The 18218-nt window shown below is 31.4% G+C and overlaps 1 protein-coding gene across 1 annotated transcript; it reads left to right on the forward strand.

Annotated features, from left to right (window-relative positions):
• The first annotated feature begins 1701 nt into the window (after positions 1-1701).
• On the forward strand, positions 1702-14511 carry LOC127719434 (uncharacterized). Its single transcript, XM_052225529.1, has 3 exons — positions 1702-2257; positions 5682-5897; positions 9074-14511. Exons 1-3 carry the CDS (start codon positions 1807-1809, stop codon positions 9751-9753), a joined length of 1347 nt encoding a protein of 448 aa, XP_052081489.1. The 5' UTR covers positions 1702-1806; the 3' UTR covers positions 9754-14511.
• Positions 14512-18218: the final 3707 nt, after the last annotated feature.

Here is an 18218-nt window from a genome sequence, read left to right on the forward strand (position 1 = left end):
CTATATATTATATGGTACAAATCTGGATATCCAAGTTTCAACTAGTAGATATTGGAATTCTGATTTGTACTATTCATTAACGGCCGAGGGTGACTGTCATATCTATGGGGTTGATCATTTTCATTGTCGTTATCAAATACTTTGATATATATTCATCCTGCCTATTTATTTTTTGGCATAGTTCATCCTGGATTTTTTTCGCCGAATTGTTGGTCCTGCTTTTTATTTGATTTTTATTCTTAGCGCCCCTCCCCAATAAAAAAACAAATGATTTCTTCCTGATTAAAGCAAAAGTCATAGATGTAATAGACCTTGTATCTATTGAAATCATTGCACCCCCTCCCCCTCCAAAGTTAAATAGTCGGTTCCTAACTGGTACTGGTAAATTGTCCAAGAAATGTCTCTTATGTATCATACTTAAGGATTTTGTAGAATTCATTGCAATCTCCTTCTATTAGGAACTGGTTATTTGTAACCTGAAAGGACGGGAGGAAATTAAGGGCGGCTTGAACTTTTTGGGAATGAAGAGGAGGGTATTCAATTTTTTCAATACTTCAGATGGGGGGCATCAAAATATTTTAGGAATCTGTATTTCAAACATAAAAAAAAAACATTGCTGATTTGATGGAAACTCTAGATCAGTATCTGATTATTCAGCAGAAGTGTCTAACACTTGATTCAGATGTCATATCTACATCTCTTGTGTTATAATTTTTGGCTTCAAACTTCATTTCAATGTTTTATTCATGTGATACATGACCATTTTTAGTTTGTTTATTGGACGCATGAAGTATGACAATAGGGAATAATTAATGGTTTGATGTCTTTGTTTTTGCAGGTTTTCTTAGTACACCCCTTTCCATATATATATATATATATATATATAAATACCGATAATATAAATAGTTGTTTCCTTATGTGATTAATCGTAAAACTTATAATTGAGCATATATTTCACTGAATGTCTGGGAGTCGAGCGTGTCATTTTTAATGTCTCAGTTACGTGAATAATTCACGTTTCCTTTATGAAATGGAAATGCGGAGTCAAGCGACCCACAGCTTACTTACAATACCAAACATTATAAGTTTGGGCAGGAAAGACATATTTTTCGCCTCGCTCTGCTCGGCTCAAATATTAAGATCCAAATCCTACTTAAGATTCAACATGTTCTTCTGGGAATGTATTTTATCTGAAGTTAATTTACTAACATCTTCAATAAAGGATAAAAAAGTGTGTTGAAAAAACTCCGAAACATATAAAGAAAATATAAAAAGCATTTATTTTATCTATTACTGAAATAAAGTTCCCTGAGGTCATAAACAACTTACCTACTTAAGTTCTATTTCTACTACTGATGCACTGTTTTATTGAAAAATAATAATAATAGAAATCGTTTTGTTTTGTACGCATGTACTTTTGGGGTAAAGAATAAAAATATTGAAAAGTGGTTTTTTTTGGGGGGGGGATTTTCATATTGTCTTTGGAAGCGGGTCTACTTGAATATATTTTCCGTCTTCAAGGTGGGACTTGAAAAAAAATATATGAGAAATTCAGATGTTTCCTCCCAGGTCCAAAAGCCTGTTGGTCTGGTCAGTCTGGTTACAAACTTTATTTTTAGCAATCTTTGAAAGCTTGCCAATCACCCGGATTTCCACTTGTCCGGTACAAGTTTTATTATAAACTTTGATGGATTACCCCCCTTTGTTAATTTGTTGTGACTTTTTTCTGTTCTGATTTTTGACAATAATTACCACCAACAAAATATGCCATATTGCACAGGCTACACATGAATTGTGGTAATAAAAATGTGCTCTGTTTCTCGGATTTCCAGGTCGAAATTATTCCCACATATCACTTCACGCAAATTTTATTCATCCGATGTAAAACGTTACTTAGCAGATGCGCTCAGTGGTTATGAGGAAACTGTATTCATGCCGTTACGTTGTAGGAGTTGGCATTTAGGGGATAACTTTACGAAAGCACGCATTACTACAGTCCAGTATTTAAAAGACAAATTTGGAAGGATTCGAGAGCCATCGTCTGTTAATAAAAACGAGATAAAAAGAGGAAAAGTGAAGACCAATTTAATACCATTCAGTTCTATATTTCGTAATGGGTTTCATGCACTTGAATGTTTCAATGACGGAGCCTCAATTACAATTGAAGACAACATACAAGATGAGAAAGCTTATGATAACAGATATTTACTTCAGTATGCCATAGACGCTTTTGTGACAGGGTTTCTTTGTGAGAAAGGTACATCTATATAGATAATAGATTGCTACAATGTACATGTACATGTACCCTGAAATGCATTAAATTTTAGCGACAGTTTAAACAACACAAACAGTCATGTTAACAATACACCTTATCGCTATTTGTCCGCCATTACTGGACATCACAAAAGTTCCAGTAAAATTTTGACGTCATAATAGAAAATATTTGACGCCACAATGGAAAAGTGATTGTTGTATGATGTCAAAAGTTCAAGCGGGACAGATTCTCGGGTCAAGCGGGAATAGCGATAAGGTGTATATCATATGCTGCAAGCTTTCAAAGGAACAGACATTTTCATTGGCCAATAATGATGATAATGTGTTTGAGCATTTTAAACATGTTAAAACATTTCAAACCCAGCTGCCAAGGTGAACATGGTGAAAACCTATATAGATCGAAATAAAGAGATGTGGTTTGATTGCCAATGAGAGAAATATCCACCAGAGTTCAAATGACATTGGTGCAAGCATTTTTAGGTCATTTAACCTTCAACAATGGGAAACCCATACTGTATAGTCACCTATAAAAGGCCAAACATGAAAAATGTGAAACAATTCAAACATACCTGTCAACTGATCTGTATTTTGAGCAAATGTGACCTGTGAATTTACCAGCTCACCCTAAAACTTTCAATACATGTCCGGGTCATCAAATGACCTGTTTGCACCTGTATTCTAGTGCTATGAGACCTCTAACATGTCTAATGTCTAAATTGCTGAATTTTCGTCTAAAAAATGGAAAATTTGAAATTTTTCCTCAATTGAATGATTTACAACTATCAAAACATAATTTTGATTGAAAGGTAATAACAATTCGCTAACTATCCTGTTAATTGCACCCCAGATACATGTAGTGCTCCTTTGAAGGAGGGAATTCCCTATACTCCGAAATTGACGAGTTCCACAAATGATTAAAATTGTAAACAACAAAAATAAATTTACTTTAATAAATACATTGTAGTATTTTAACTAATACCAATGAATACTATGATAACTACATTAAAATTTACTGTTTCAACAAATATATATATACATGTATATACGCAATCATAGGTTTGAAGTTGTTTTCAATTTAGACTTGTATATATACATGTACACATTGTACCTCTCATGTGGATAAATACTCCCTAGTTGTCTAGATCTTGGTATCAATTCAGAAAAAAGGGGGAGGCATTCTGCAGAAAACCTTAGACAGAATGTTAGACATGTTAGAGGTACAAAAAAATGTAATTACTGTCTATATCTTTACAAGTAAGTCCCTATTTTGTTCAGAATGTTTTAGGTACAATGTTTATGCTCTCAACTTCAAAATGTATAATCCTTTAATGATTAACAAAATGTCTCCTTTACCATGTTTACAATGTACATGATGTATATTGTTTTCTTTTTTAATTTGTGACTCTCACCATTTGGATCCAAATGATTCTTGACCCTGTATAGAGCAATGATGAGTTGTTAGATGATTTCCATCGCCACGTACAATGTATGTTAGGGGGATGACCGTATTAAGACTTTTTTGGGGTAGGAGAAGAGTGAAAGATATAGAATAAATATTGGACTCTACATGTTCATGTGTATATTGGAAAAGGAATATTTTTTTTTTACACCAATTTACCCTGATCTATCATTCTATGTGAGCCAAAATTTGTTCCTGTGAAAAAAGTTCCAGTGGAACTAATTTCACAGGAAATATGTTCTGGGAGAACTTTTTTCACAGACAATTTATATATAATTTGTTCCATCTCTATAAAATAAGTTCCTCACTTTACCTGGTGAAATAAGTTCTGGGTTGTGAAATTTGTTCCTTACCTAGTGAAATAAGTTCCGGGTTTGTGAGATTTGTTCCTTACCTGGTGAAATAAGTTCTGGGTTTGTGAGATTTGTTCCTCACCTGGTGAAATAAGTAATCTTTACTGACACAGAAATAATTTGATTTATCCTATAGCAAAAATAAGATAGTTTTGAGTAAATCTTTGAGAACAAATTTAAACAGTAATTTGATTTAGCCTTTAATAACCATGTTAACAAAAATTAATTATTTTGAGTAAGTTAAGCCTTTAACAAAAAAAGTTTATTTTATTTAGCCTATAACTACCAATAAATTATTTTGAGTAAGCCTTTGACAAAAAAAAGCATAATTGAGTTCGCTATTTACAACAACTGAGTATAATTGATGCTAGTCCAAATAATTATGACGTCTTGAAAGGCTATTATATTTTTTTTTCTTTGACGCATGGCGTCAAAGCAAAAATTTAAAATAGCCTTCAAAGAGGTCAAAATTATTTGGACTAAATTGATGCCAGACAAAAAGTTGAAGAAAATACATGAATAATTCTAGCATTCCAAAGGATCTGGTAAGAGGATGTACCCATTCACCAATGAAAATTACTTTAAAACCATCCATATTAATCAAAATAATTATGATCATTTGGGAGGCTACTTGTTAGTTTTTGCTATGACATCTTCCTGCATTATGCTATTGGATTAGACTCAACCTAATACACACACCATCATGACCATAGTAAAATAAGTATCATCCAATTTTTAAAGCTAAAAAACAAGATAAAATGTGTTTGTAAGCACCTATAAACTTATGGGTACATGTATATTGTGCTTTGTATGGTTCTAAAGAAATTTTCCTTTTTTTAAAGGAAAGATTTTGCTGACTGCACTGCAAAGATAAAAGTTTGTGTTTTACTTGCTAAATAAAAAGTTGCTTTAGATAGAACATAGGGGTAAAACTGTCAAAATGGTATAAATCTTAAATCCAAAGTCTTTACGCAATGAGAAGTCACAACTGATCTTTGAGTTTTGTTCCAGTTGACCTACTTTTGACCTAATTGCAGCCCTTGACTTAAAAAAAAATTATGAAAATAAGAGTGTTTGCCTCAATTGTCATCTCTCCCTGCAGATATTAAGTTGATACATGTATTTGGTATATAATATATAGTGTAATGACAAGGTAAAGGTCACATAAGAGTTTTGTCAAGTTAAACTATTTTTGACCTAATCACAACACTTGTACAGCTTATTAGGTTCAGGACTTATTAACCATCCTGATAGTACATCACAGTTACCAATATTTTATTCATCCTGAAGAATATTTTGGACTGAAGGTAATTTTATTACCTGCGATATCTACGACAAAAGCAGGTCTAGTAACTGCTTTGCTCCGTCCATATGTCTATGCTGTCACCCAAAAGACTTTGGTAGAAACCTTTCATTAAACTTTTCTTGGTTTCTATGAAACGGAATGATTTTATATTTGGTCTGCCAGCTTGAAAATAATAAGTTGTAGTGTGTTGTTTCTGTTATTTTTTAGTCTCACAGACACAGAACATAAAGGAAAGTAACGATCAGATGCTAGCTGCAGTTATTCTGAGAATACAAGTTTCTTTTTTCAGACTATCATGAGGAATGCTTAAGGAAGATAAGAACCATTGATAATGAGAGAGAAATAAGTATTATTATGGCCAATCATCTATTTTCTAGACTTACAGCACCAAGTGTTGGGACAACATATTTCGTAACAAATGATACAAAGAGAAGACCTGTACATGTATACTGTAATTGCTCCAAGAAGTGTGGAGAGGAAATTTTGTATGGCAATACTGGATTTGGTAAGATACTGTACAATACTTACACATTTACTATTAGTTCTCCTTATCCAAAAAACCTAACCAGCTCAGTGGTCTGTTAGTAGTGTGCTCCTCTCGAGTCTGGGAGGATTTGGGTTTATTTCCAGGCCTGGACAAACTAAAGACTTTAGAACTGGTATTTTTTGCTCCTCCACTGAGGAGTAAGAGCAAAGACTGATCTGCTCGAAGTCAGAATAATGTCCAGGTAGGATGACATGTCTTCCTGTCGACTGTTTCCATGTGAAATAGCACATTAAAAATCTGGATCAGCATGTCCATCTATAGTACAAAGCAGGTACATACAATGTTTATCATATACTGTAAATTCAGAAATTAATGCAAGGTTTTAATTAATGAGAATATTGCGACTGGGTGAATATCGCAATAATAAGAACTCACATTCTGATAAGTAAAACATAGATCTGTATGCAGATTTTTTCGATATCGCAATAATTAAACTCGCATTTTAGCCCACTCTTGAAAAATCGTAATAATTAATGCACACAATAATTTCTGAATTTATAATAGCATAAACATGTTCCAGTCCTAAATATGCATTTAATTTGCCACTGGACATTAATCAGCCATCCATCATCATCCAAAGAACCATGTGAGCTATTATCAGTTTTTATCTCAATCTTCTGTGATTTGATTTTTCATGTTCTCCTCTTGCCAGACTTAGTAGAAATAATTATTTGATTATTAGATAATTGTAGCATATATATATATATATAGCAGAGTCAATACATATGCATCACTATTCATCGTCTTACGTGGTCTTCACTGTGACACTTACCTTTATCTGGTGCGACTTTTTAACCAAAGAATGGAATCCCTGCAAATTATAGGGAACCTTCATTACATAATGCCATTGTGCACTTCTTATTTGATTAAATGATCAGAATAATTTAAGGGTTTTCCATAGCAAAACAAGGACATAAAATTTGGCAACATCCAAGACCAAATCCATTGAGGGGAGAGGGTCTAATCACTTATCCACACCTTCTTAACAAATTTTAAATGAATCTATAACCACGAAACTTTCAGGGATTGTTAATAATTTAACGCTAATATGCAGCTCCTTCTTGTTAATTGATATGGGAGTAGGTGACACAAGTTGAAAATAAATTTTATTATAGTCAGCTAAAAAATGTTGATGCTAGAGACAGGTTTTAACTAATCTGGCTAACACTGGGTAGTGTAAACTACTGCAATACATTTTCCTTCCATTAATATTGTCAGCAAAAATCATCACCTGAAAGCACTGGGCCAGCTTGGACCAAACTTCCACAATCAAACTTTAGAGGTTGCATTCAATGATGCTTCCAACCCACCAAAATGGCCACCTTTTCTATTTAAAATAAAATTCATACATTGGAGGATCCAAAAGGGGGCTTAGCCCTTTGATCGACCAAAAAGATTTAAATTCTCATGCTTCTAACAATTTGTATGATTTTTGTCGAGCCTGCGACTTTTGTTGCAGAAATCTCTAAATAGGGATAGTGATCCGGCGGCGGCATTAGCTAACTTCTTAAAAGCTTTATATTTTAGAAGGTGGAAGATCTGGATGCTTCATACTTTGTAAATGGATGCCTCATGTTACGAAGTTTCCGTCAGTCACATGTCCAATGTCCTTGACCTCATTTTCATGGTTCAGGACGTGACTACCCGAAAAAAAAGTTAAGATTTTTTGTAATGTTAAATTCTCTCTTATTATAAGTAATAGGATAATAATATTTGGTATGTGCGTTCCTTGCAAGGTCCTCATGCCTGTCAGACAGTTTTCACTTGACCTCAACCTCATTTCATGGATCAGCAAACAAGGTTAAGTTTTGGTGGTCAAGTCCATATCTCAGATACTATAAGCAATAGGTCTAGTATATTCGGTGTATGGAAGAACTGTAAGGTGTACATGTCCAACTGGCAGGTGTCATCTGACCTTGACCTCATTTTCATGGTTCATTGGTTATAGTTACGTTTTTGTGTTTTGGTCTGTTTTTCTTATACTGTATGCAATAGGTCTACTATATTTGGTGTATGGAATGATTGTAAGGTGTACATGTCTAGCTGGCAGGTGTCGTCTGACCTTGACCTCATTTTCATGGTTCAGTGGTCAAAGTTAAGTTTTTGAGTTTTGGTCTTTTTTTCTAATACTATATGCAATAGTTCAACTATATTTGGTGTATGGAAATATTTTATGATCTATATGTCAGTCACGCAGGTTTTATTTGACCTTGACCTTATTTTTAAGTTCATTGCTCAGTGTTAAGTTTTTGTGTTTTGTACTGTTTTTCTTAAACTATAAGCAATAGGTCAACTATATTTGTTGTATGGAAGAATTGTTAGCTGTACATGCCTGCCTAGCATGGTTCATCTGACCTTGACCTCATTTTCATGGTTCATTGGTCAATGTTTAGTTTACTTGGTTAATGTTAAGTTTACATGTATGTGACAGTTGTAATAAAGCTTTAGGACTATCAACATAATATCAATGATTAGTAAAGAAGGCGAGACATTTCAACGTGTGCACTCTTGTTAAATTTTTGCCTTGCTTAGCTTGTCTATATGTATTCAGTTTACTGGAATGTTGCCTTCCTTTAAAAAATCTCTGTCATAAGAGAAAAAATCAACAAAAAAACAATTAAAAAATCCCTTCAAATTCTGAGCAGGCCAACTGCTGCCAAACTTTGGGGAAAAGCTACACTTGTGATACTCTTTCAGAATTATGGTTGATGATACAAATGCTATCAAACATGGCTGTCACTGTTACTAAAAATAGAAATAATTCTAATTGATTAAGAAAAATCCTGTACCAGACCAATTGCTACCAATTGCTGCCAAAATTTCATACACTTTTGATCCAATTTTAGAATAATGATTGACGACCTTACTGTCATCAGACTTGTCTGCCTAACTAGTGCCTTTACTGATTATCTAGTTAAGGACCAATTGCTGCCAAAACAAGCTATAGTCTGATAGTTGATGGATCCTTTTCAAAATATAATATATTTTTCCAAATAATAAAATTAAGGCAATTCCAATTTTTACTAACCTTTGTTATAATATGTAAAGACCATTTGATTTATAGGCTACAAAGAGTTTTGATCATGTTCCTATACTGACTGTTAAACTAATGAATAGAAACATTTGATTTACAGGTAGTGAGTTGCTATGGTATGGCAAACCTGACATTATGGTTTTCCCAATAGGAGGAGTAAACTGTAGCATTGTAATACCCCCAAAACCAGAGGATGAGGCAGCAGAATATCCAGAGGTGCCAATTATTTCGGATGATAAACAAGTTTTGGATTTTAATTCTGATGATTTAACTTTAAGAGAAAAGTATAACAAATCTCAAATCATTGCCACTGCTATAACTTTCTCTATGTATCAGACGAAATGTCAACATCAAAAGAGAGGTCCTTTTCCAAATGTTTCCTTGATACCACTCATTGCTGCTAATGGAACTTCATTTGATATATATCTATATGATTCGGATAATGATATACTTTTACGAAATAGTGGCTTACCAATACCGTTATGGGATGGACCTTTTAAAAAACCACCATTTTATAGACTTAATCTTTCATCTGTTCTGAAACTTTGGATGACGATAAATCATTCGTCAATTCAGCCTTCTTTATCTTTAGAAGATAATCAGATGTTGTCAGGATCTTGTGACTTTAAAGGTCGTCTATCGAAAGAGTTTTTAAAAAATGTAGAGTCTACTTTAGAAATGAAGGATAAGTGTCAGCCAATTGAAGAGCCTGAATTTGAATTTGAATTTATGGACTTAAATATTAGCCCACCAAAAAAGTCTTTGCCAGTTGAGTGCTGATGAAGGTAAAAGAAATTAAAATTTGATGCAAGTAAGCACTTTCATTTGAATAAGACTTATTTTTTTCACAATTTTCTTTAAGCGTAAATCAAAGTTGGGACAAATAAAAGACAGTCACTAACATTGGTGCTAGGTCATCTAGGTCAGAGTTATGTAGATTTACTCTTGGCTCGTACAAGGAGAAATGATATTTTATTTTTATTACATATTTGTTGCACTCTTGAGATTTTCATGTACCTACATGTACCCACTTCAATGCACTATGTCTTTGTCTTTATTTGCATACAAATTGTCTATATAATAAATTATTGCAATTTGAATATTCCTCAGTATGACAATTAGTTTTAAGCTTTCCATAAAGACAAAGTTTAGATGAGAAATCAAGTTTTGAAATTTTATCTAAATTCAATTTCTCATATTTATCTGAAACCAATATTTTGAATTTACATTAAACATGTAAAACTTTTATTGTTTGAAGGGTATATGGGAATGTTGTCTGGATTTGTTACCAAATCTTTAAAAAATTTATCAACAAACCAATACCAAGGATAAGTTCCTTCATTTGTAAGCTTGTATTTGTTTTTAATGATGCTTTAATTAACAATAGGATTAATATCATATGAATTTATTCTATAGAATTATATTAGAGTTCTAATATGTCTTTACATCAAGGTTTTTTTCCTTTTTTTATAATATTTCAAAGACAATATGCCACCAATCCATTAAACAGTCAAGGATATAACTCTATAGGGTTATTAGAGAAAAATAACATATGTTTGTTATTGTGGACTAAAAAATCAAAGACCTATGATAACATATGTATGTTACATGTTTCAAAGGGAAAATATACATCATTAGTTTTGTTAAATTGTATACAGGTTCTATTGATATTACTATTGTCTTTATGTATACTCAACTATAGAAAGATATAACAGTTCATATTTTGACAATCATGCATAGTACACCTATGTTATTACATAAAAAATTGGCCTGTAATACAGACATGGGGTAATTGAAATATGTAATTGTAATTGGCTGTAATTAATTACAATTTCCCAAGTAATTGAATGCAATGTGTAATTGAGCATTTTTTCAATTACAAGTAATTGAAAGTAATGAATTACAAAGCCAAAATTGTCTGTAATTGACAATTACTTTTCAATTACAATTCAATTACATTTGAAATTTGGGATCAGAAAGATTGAATCTTGTGTTTTCTCAAAAAATTATGAAAAGCCATGACCTTAGCAAATGTAGTTAGCTGACAAATCATAGCCTACACAGTATACCTTCTGTAATTACACAACCATGGAAGATTCTTTATTTTGTAATGAATGAACAAAAAATTAAAAAGAACAAAAAATATTGTAGAAACATGCCATAATTTGTGTTTTTTAAAGAAACCATTAGTAAGTCACTGTTTTATACCTTAATTAGCTTGTTACCTACATGTCTATTCAGATGGATATTGTTAGACATTGATTTAACATAATCAATTTGAAAGGTGATAAGTCAATCAATAAATATAACCTCTGGCTATTTGTTTTATCATAAACTATGTATATGTAAGAGAATGATAATCCCTTTCTTCATGAATAAGTACGAGCGTTAGCGAGTACTTATCATGAAGTAAGGGATTATCATTCTCTTACAAACTTAGAATATTGTAAAGTGCTCAAGGCTCAAATGATCTACTCAAGAATTAGTTTCATTGTCAGTGCAATGTTTATAATTGATGCATGACTTCCTTTTTCGGCATGTCATTTATGGATTAGTTCTAGTGATGTGAGGACTTTCTTATCATTTGGGAAATATTTTAAAAAAAAATGCGTTATAGATATTAGGTGACACATTAGTAGAAAGAAAAGGTAGGAATTGTATATGTTTCCTGATTGTGAGTATGAATGTAAATCATGTAATATTTCAGTGAGGAAGTATCCTTTTTTTATTTACAGTTTAAATCAATTTAAAATACATTTGAGTTACAACTAAATTTTATTTCACAGCCAATAATTTGGTCCGGCTTTTTAAATCAAATACTGTTTCATTATGTCAGGGAAATGTTCAAAAATAATGCCTTTAAAAGTTTTTAATATGTTCAAAATTAAATTCCTGATTTTTTTTATCGGAATACATGTATTGGAAATAACTATTCTCCCCAACCGCTGATCAAGTAATCAAAATTTTGGAAAGCTAAAGATTTAGGTTATTTTTTATCTCAAAGATTTTTTCTTTTTTTTTGCATTGCTTTGGTATTGTTTAATTTTATAGTAATTTGAAGTTATTAATATTTTCATAATAAAATTCACGGTACCAATTTTACTGCACCAGTAAACTTCAACTTATTTTGAGATTTTTGTTTGTTTCACTATTCAACTTTTAGTCAGTTTCAATCACTGTGTGATAAATCCTTTCAATCTGATAAATGTGCTTCGGGGCAGTTGTAACTCATTTATAGAAACTCTTTTTTTTGAACTGTAAATAGACCCAAATAATAGGATAATCCCTTACTAAGAACATGATTTACATTCATTCTTCACAATTAAGAGGCATCCAATCCTACAATTTCATTGGTCGAGAGTACTTTGCTATATTCTAAATAATGACTGTTTTTACAACAGTTATGTTTGCATGTTAAACAGGTGTTAAGCCAAATTAGAGAGAGATAAATATACCCCTAGGTACATGATTTTTTTTTAAATTAACTAATTGTGATTAAAACTACGTTATATTTTTAAAAAAGTCAGACTTTCTTAATCATTTCTTTAGGAAAAATAATTTTTAATAAGTTGTGATCAAAATAAAAAAAATAAAATTTTATCTATAGGGCTCTGTTCTTGTATCATTTTCAATGAAATACATTTAAACATAAATTTCAATAGGTAATTAAACAAAATTTAATATTTTCCAAATATCGAATAAGGCTTTTTATCATTTTGCGCATTAAATTAAACCAGACATCTAGTCCTAACCATTCCTGATAGACAAAGTATTATGTGCATCTCAGATTTATGTTTGTTTTTTCTTTATTCCCGTAACACACCAAATATTTAACTTTTATTCTTCTTTGATACTGGCTGAGTTTGAAAATAGTCACTGTAGATCTCATTTGTTATTACTATAAAGCAATGTATGATAATTATGTACATATGATAGAATAAATGCATGTTCTAAATTTACCTTTCAAAAGTAATTGAAGTAATTAATTACATTTGCCAAGTAATTGGAAAGTAATTAATTACATTGTCAAAAAAAGTCAAATGTAATGTGTAATTTAATTGAAGATTTTGTAATTGTAATTGAATGTAATTAATTACTCTCAAAAGTAATTGACCCCATGTCTGCTGTAATAACTAAAGGGTGTTATTACAGCTTCTCTATATCACTCCAAAGCATTTGCTCAGACATACATCATGCTTAATTACAATTTATTTTAATTCATTGTAAGAAATAATGACCAGAGCATGTAATGAGGTTCTGCGCAAGTTTCCAAGTAATTCCCAAGTGTCTCATATAATAAGTTACATGACTTTAATAACTAAGCCTTGTTATTACAGCTAAGTTAATCACTTAAAAGCCTTGTCTCATTGATTTACCATGGTTAATGATAAGTGTATTAATTTAATTCAAAAATTAGTTATCAAGGCTATGCATTTAGTTTCTGGCAAAGTTTCCAGAGTTCCCTAGAGCCCACTAGAAATTAAAATGTTGATCATTTATTTTACAAATAACAAACATATGTTATTACAGATTTAGAAAATTTTAGGTTTAAAGAGTAGACAACTCATAAAAATATCTGTAATAACACATGCAAGTTATTTCCTGTAATAACCCTATAGAGTTATAAATATCCCTGACTGTTAAAAAAATAAGTAGACATTTTTTTCTCCACCCCTAAACTTGTTTGTCATTAAACAGTCTTTATAACTAAGGGTGACAGACCCATGTCAGACAGGTTCATGATACTCATGTAGTATATATCATCTTACATTTGTTTATATAACATGTATAATTAAAAGTTCATTTGTTGTAATATTGCACATGTATGTTTTTTATTTGTTATTGCTTAAATCTTATGGTTGTAATTCTACATTAAAGATATAAAATTTTGGAAAATCCATTTAAAGCATGCAGTTGAAATATATATATATATATATATGAACGTTGTTTTCAATTTAGACTTGTTTATATATACATGTATATAGATACATATCGTAATTTTCCAATTCTTAATATCAATGGCTATAGTAAACATATTTATGATAACATATTCTTCATTGATAATTAATTAAAACTTTCACTTTAATCAATGAATGACGTCAATACAAGATGGTGTATCTCCTAAAAACGATTTGTAATTAAAATTTTCAATTTGTGACAACTGATAATTATAATTGCTAACATAAAATCAGATATCTTATGACATGAGTTCACTGCAAGTGTTCTTAGCTGTTAATGATTGGTTGTTTCTGTAAGATTTTCAATTGCTTCCATTAGACGGGCATTACATTGACCATGTAACATTGTTTTATATGTATTCACTTATTCTCAGTGCTTGTAAGTATAAAGTGGGAAATTTTAATTCTTAGGTTTTTTTTTTACTAATATGTTTGACAAAGCTACAAGCAAGACTAATACTTTGTTTATTGTGATGTTTTGTGTATATATGTTAACGTCGCTTGTAAGAATTTTATTAAGCTTATGTTTATTGTTATTGTATGCATATGTACCGACTCAAAATAAAATTAACTTACTTTACTTACTTAATTACTTACTAACATACACATATTACATATAATGTATCACATTGAATTTTGAAATTATATAAATGTTACATCAAAAATGAAAGCAATTAAGTAGTAACCCTGTGTCAATAATGAATAATACAATCAATTACCAAACACAAGGCCTTCATGTTAATATATATGATGAGCAAAAGCCACACTCGTAATGAAGCATACAGAAATACGGACTTCCATAATTCGAATAACAACTGATTCACATATAAAATAACTTTTTTCATTCAATATTTTTAATCTGGAGTAGTATCAATATTTTCCTGTATTTTCAACCAATAATCGTATAAAAGAAAATACAATTTACATGTATATAATTTCATTTTTCAAATGTAGAAAGTTACACCAGGAAACATTTGGCAAACATACTAACAACTTATAAAGATTGATATGAACATCATGACATCTAACAGACACAACGTTTATTATGGGAATGAAAGTAGTTTCAGACAGGAGGATTCATGTAATCAAAGTCAAATATATATTCCAGCTGCATGGATAAATTTGACCCATACATGTTTAGCCATAGAGACTTCAGTAGTGAACATATTTGTAATAGCTGTATTTACTCGTCCTAGGAACAGGACACCGTCAACCGTCTTGTTGTCACTGTTGGCTGCTTCAGACAGCATTACATCCATCCTAGCAGCATTACCAACATTTGTTGGTTTTGTGTTTTACACTAACGACCTGGAAAAAAAAGAAGATCTCTTTGATGGATTGGCTTGGTTAGAACTTTACCCTAGCTGTATCGTTTGGATGTGTGTTACAAACATTTCCTCTGCATTTCATCTTATATCTGTTACCATAACAGTTATTTTAAGCATTCAAAAAGTTATTGCTTTACGACATCCACTATGGAGTTTGCAGAGACTGCAGAAAAAGAGGTCGAATGTTTTGGTGATTTTTTTATTTTCCCTTCTTCTAATTGGTGTTTTTGTCTGGGAAACATTTATTGACGTCGAGTCGTTCTATAAGGGAGAAAATAATGTTTGTTGTTTCGACGATTATTTGGATGCCGATGATATTGATGTATTGAATACAGGAATGAATATTTTTCTGCTTAGTTCAGTGTTCATTATAATTTTTTGCACAGTATATCTCTCTTATAAACTTTGGAAAAGTACAACGAACGTTCAAAGAACTAGAAATATAGCTGCCATGGAAAGAGCTCATAGATCGGCAATCGTAGTTGTCATCATATCCATTGTTTTCATACTTTCAGAGTTGTTAAATATTTTAACAACTATTAACTACTCTAGATTGTTTCCATATATTCAGTTTTTAGAGATGATATGTGACTCGTATTGTTTATTAAGTAGACAAATAGGATTCTCGTTGAACTTTTTTGTGTATCTTATTATGAGTGAAAATTTAAGGAATACACTTCTAACAGCTCTTGCTGAAGCTTGTAAATGTCAACGGAGGAAGAAAAGTAAAAGCTTTGTACAAACTGTAAACACGATTTCAAATGGCTGTTACACGATGTCCATTCGTATGTAACATTCTTTTTTTGAAGTAAGATTGCTTTCAAGCAATCTGCAGACTTTAACCATTGACTCATTTCCAACGTCAACCGTTTTGTGTTTTATATTAAGGAACAACTCAGATTCAGACATCATTCTTAGGATTGTTTTGTTTTAAAGAGTAAAACAAACAAACAGATTGAATTTCAACAACTTTCCGTTAATTTTTCTTATCCTCATGTTTTGATATCTCCCTTTTATTGAGTTTATTTTACAATACGGAAAATCAGTATTAAGTAGTATCTATATTTAGGGTTTTATATATTTAGCATCACGTCAGATGGGAATTCCGCTGTTTTGTTAAAATGCGAAGGCGGTTCAGGAAAAAAACTTTTTCCGTCATATAAGTACTGAAGTGGTGTTGTTCCTAGTAGACACAAATTCTAAAAGAAATTAAACGTGCAAAATTGTTGCAATAAATCGGGACTGAAAACATGGATAATTTCAAAAAAGGTGGCAGGTATGTTCCTTTTTAAGGTTATGGACAAGTTTTAATGACCACTGCCACATGTGCCTACAATAGTATTTCTGTTTGAAGAGACCGTTTTCCCAAAAGCTTTCATACATGGTAGAATTTATAATCTTGACCACGAACTCTTTCGTCATTTAAATCTCTGCAGTTTTGGAAGACGTCTAGGACTTTTAAAATTTTTGGTTATATAAACACTTAAGCCAATTGCAAAGAAAGAACAGCTTGACTTTAATTGCTACATGTATGCTTGTACAATTGTATATTTGACACTGAGTATGTGGGATTGATAAGAGCCTTCAGAAGGAATAATTCTAAAATGAGTGAATTTTAAAATTCCAAGAATGAGGCACATGAAGAGCAAAAACTAAAACACAGCAATTACATTGTTCATGTATAATTATACACTTGTACCAGTGATTGGCAATTTGTTAAAGTTGAAAAACTATATTCAGATTGAATCAAATAGGAAATGCATGTGTAGTTGAATTATTTTTGAGAAAGAATGCTAATATCAATGGAAACAATGGCGATCAAGCTCTTTGATTATTTGTCGAGGATATGACTTATTGAAGAACATTTGTTTGTTCAGATATTATAGGTAAAATAAAAATAAAAAATACCATGTATATTTTTAAAGAATTAACAAGATTTTGACGTCAGACATTTGTCTGCGATCATTGCAAACGTTGAATATGCACAAAACTGACAGAGTGTTAGAGTATCTGTGTGTTGATGTATTGTTTTGAAGTCACTTTTCTAGTCTTAAGTAGAAAGGTTCTAGAATAAAGTACAGTTATTTGTTTGTATAAGATCACTTTGGCTAATCTTTAATAAACCGTATCATTCACAAGTGTAACGGCAAATTTACCAAACATAAATTATATTTGTCGTTGAAGTATGTTTTCTGACATTTAATAGACAACTTAAGCAAATATAGCTTCTCATTTTGCGGCTTAATTATTTATTGGTTTGGGGTGTTTTGTGTTTTTTATGTTTTTGGTCTTTGTTTCTTTTGACCATTGAGTTGTTTTGTCCACCAACTTATGGTTTGGTTTTGTTCCTTGGTATCTTTTGATGGAGAAGATAGATTATGGTGTTAAACATAGTTATTGTTGTCTGGTAAAATATTTGTTTTTAGTTTTCATTTGAAGCTTATATACAACATTTTGTTATTTCAAATCTTTATTTCTGTCATATTAATGAATTTATAAACTATTTCGATAAACCAGAGGCAAAGGGCAACTCTACTATAAAGCTTAGAAACAATCATACTTTCATTTTATTTTGTTTATCAATCTTTACATCTTGTCTTTTTTTTTTTTTTTTAAATTCATACACTTACTTTTTCTTAAAGAAAAGATCGCAATTCTATCACTTGCAATGAATTATAACGGCTCCTTTAGAAATCTTCAATATCGTAGTTATTGGTGGTCCTTAATTATTTTGTTGAGAATATATCAAATTTATCAGGTAGGGTACGTGAAACATTTTTTACTGCTTGACATTTTTGTCGAGCCTTCGACTTTTGTCGAAAAAGCGAGACATAGCGATCCTACATTCCGTCGGCGTCGTCGTCGTCGTCGTCGTTGTCGTCGGCGGCGTCCACAAATATTAACTCTGTGGTTAAAGTTTTTGAAATTTTAATAACTTTCTTAAACTATCCTGGATTTC

This window comes from Mytilus californianus, unplaced genomic scaffold (genome assembly GCF_021869535.1).
Source record: "Mytilus californianus isolate M0D057914Y unplaced genomic scaffold, xbMytCali1.0.p SCAF_11, whole genome shotgun sequence".
Classification (NCBI taxonomy): domain Eukaryota; kingdom Metazoa; phylum Mollusca; class Bivalvia; order Mytilida; family Mytilidae; genus Mytilus; species Mytilus californianus.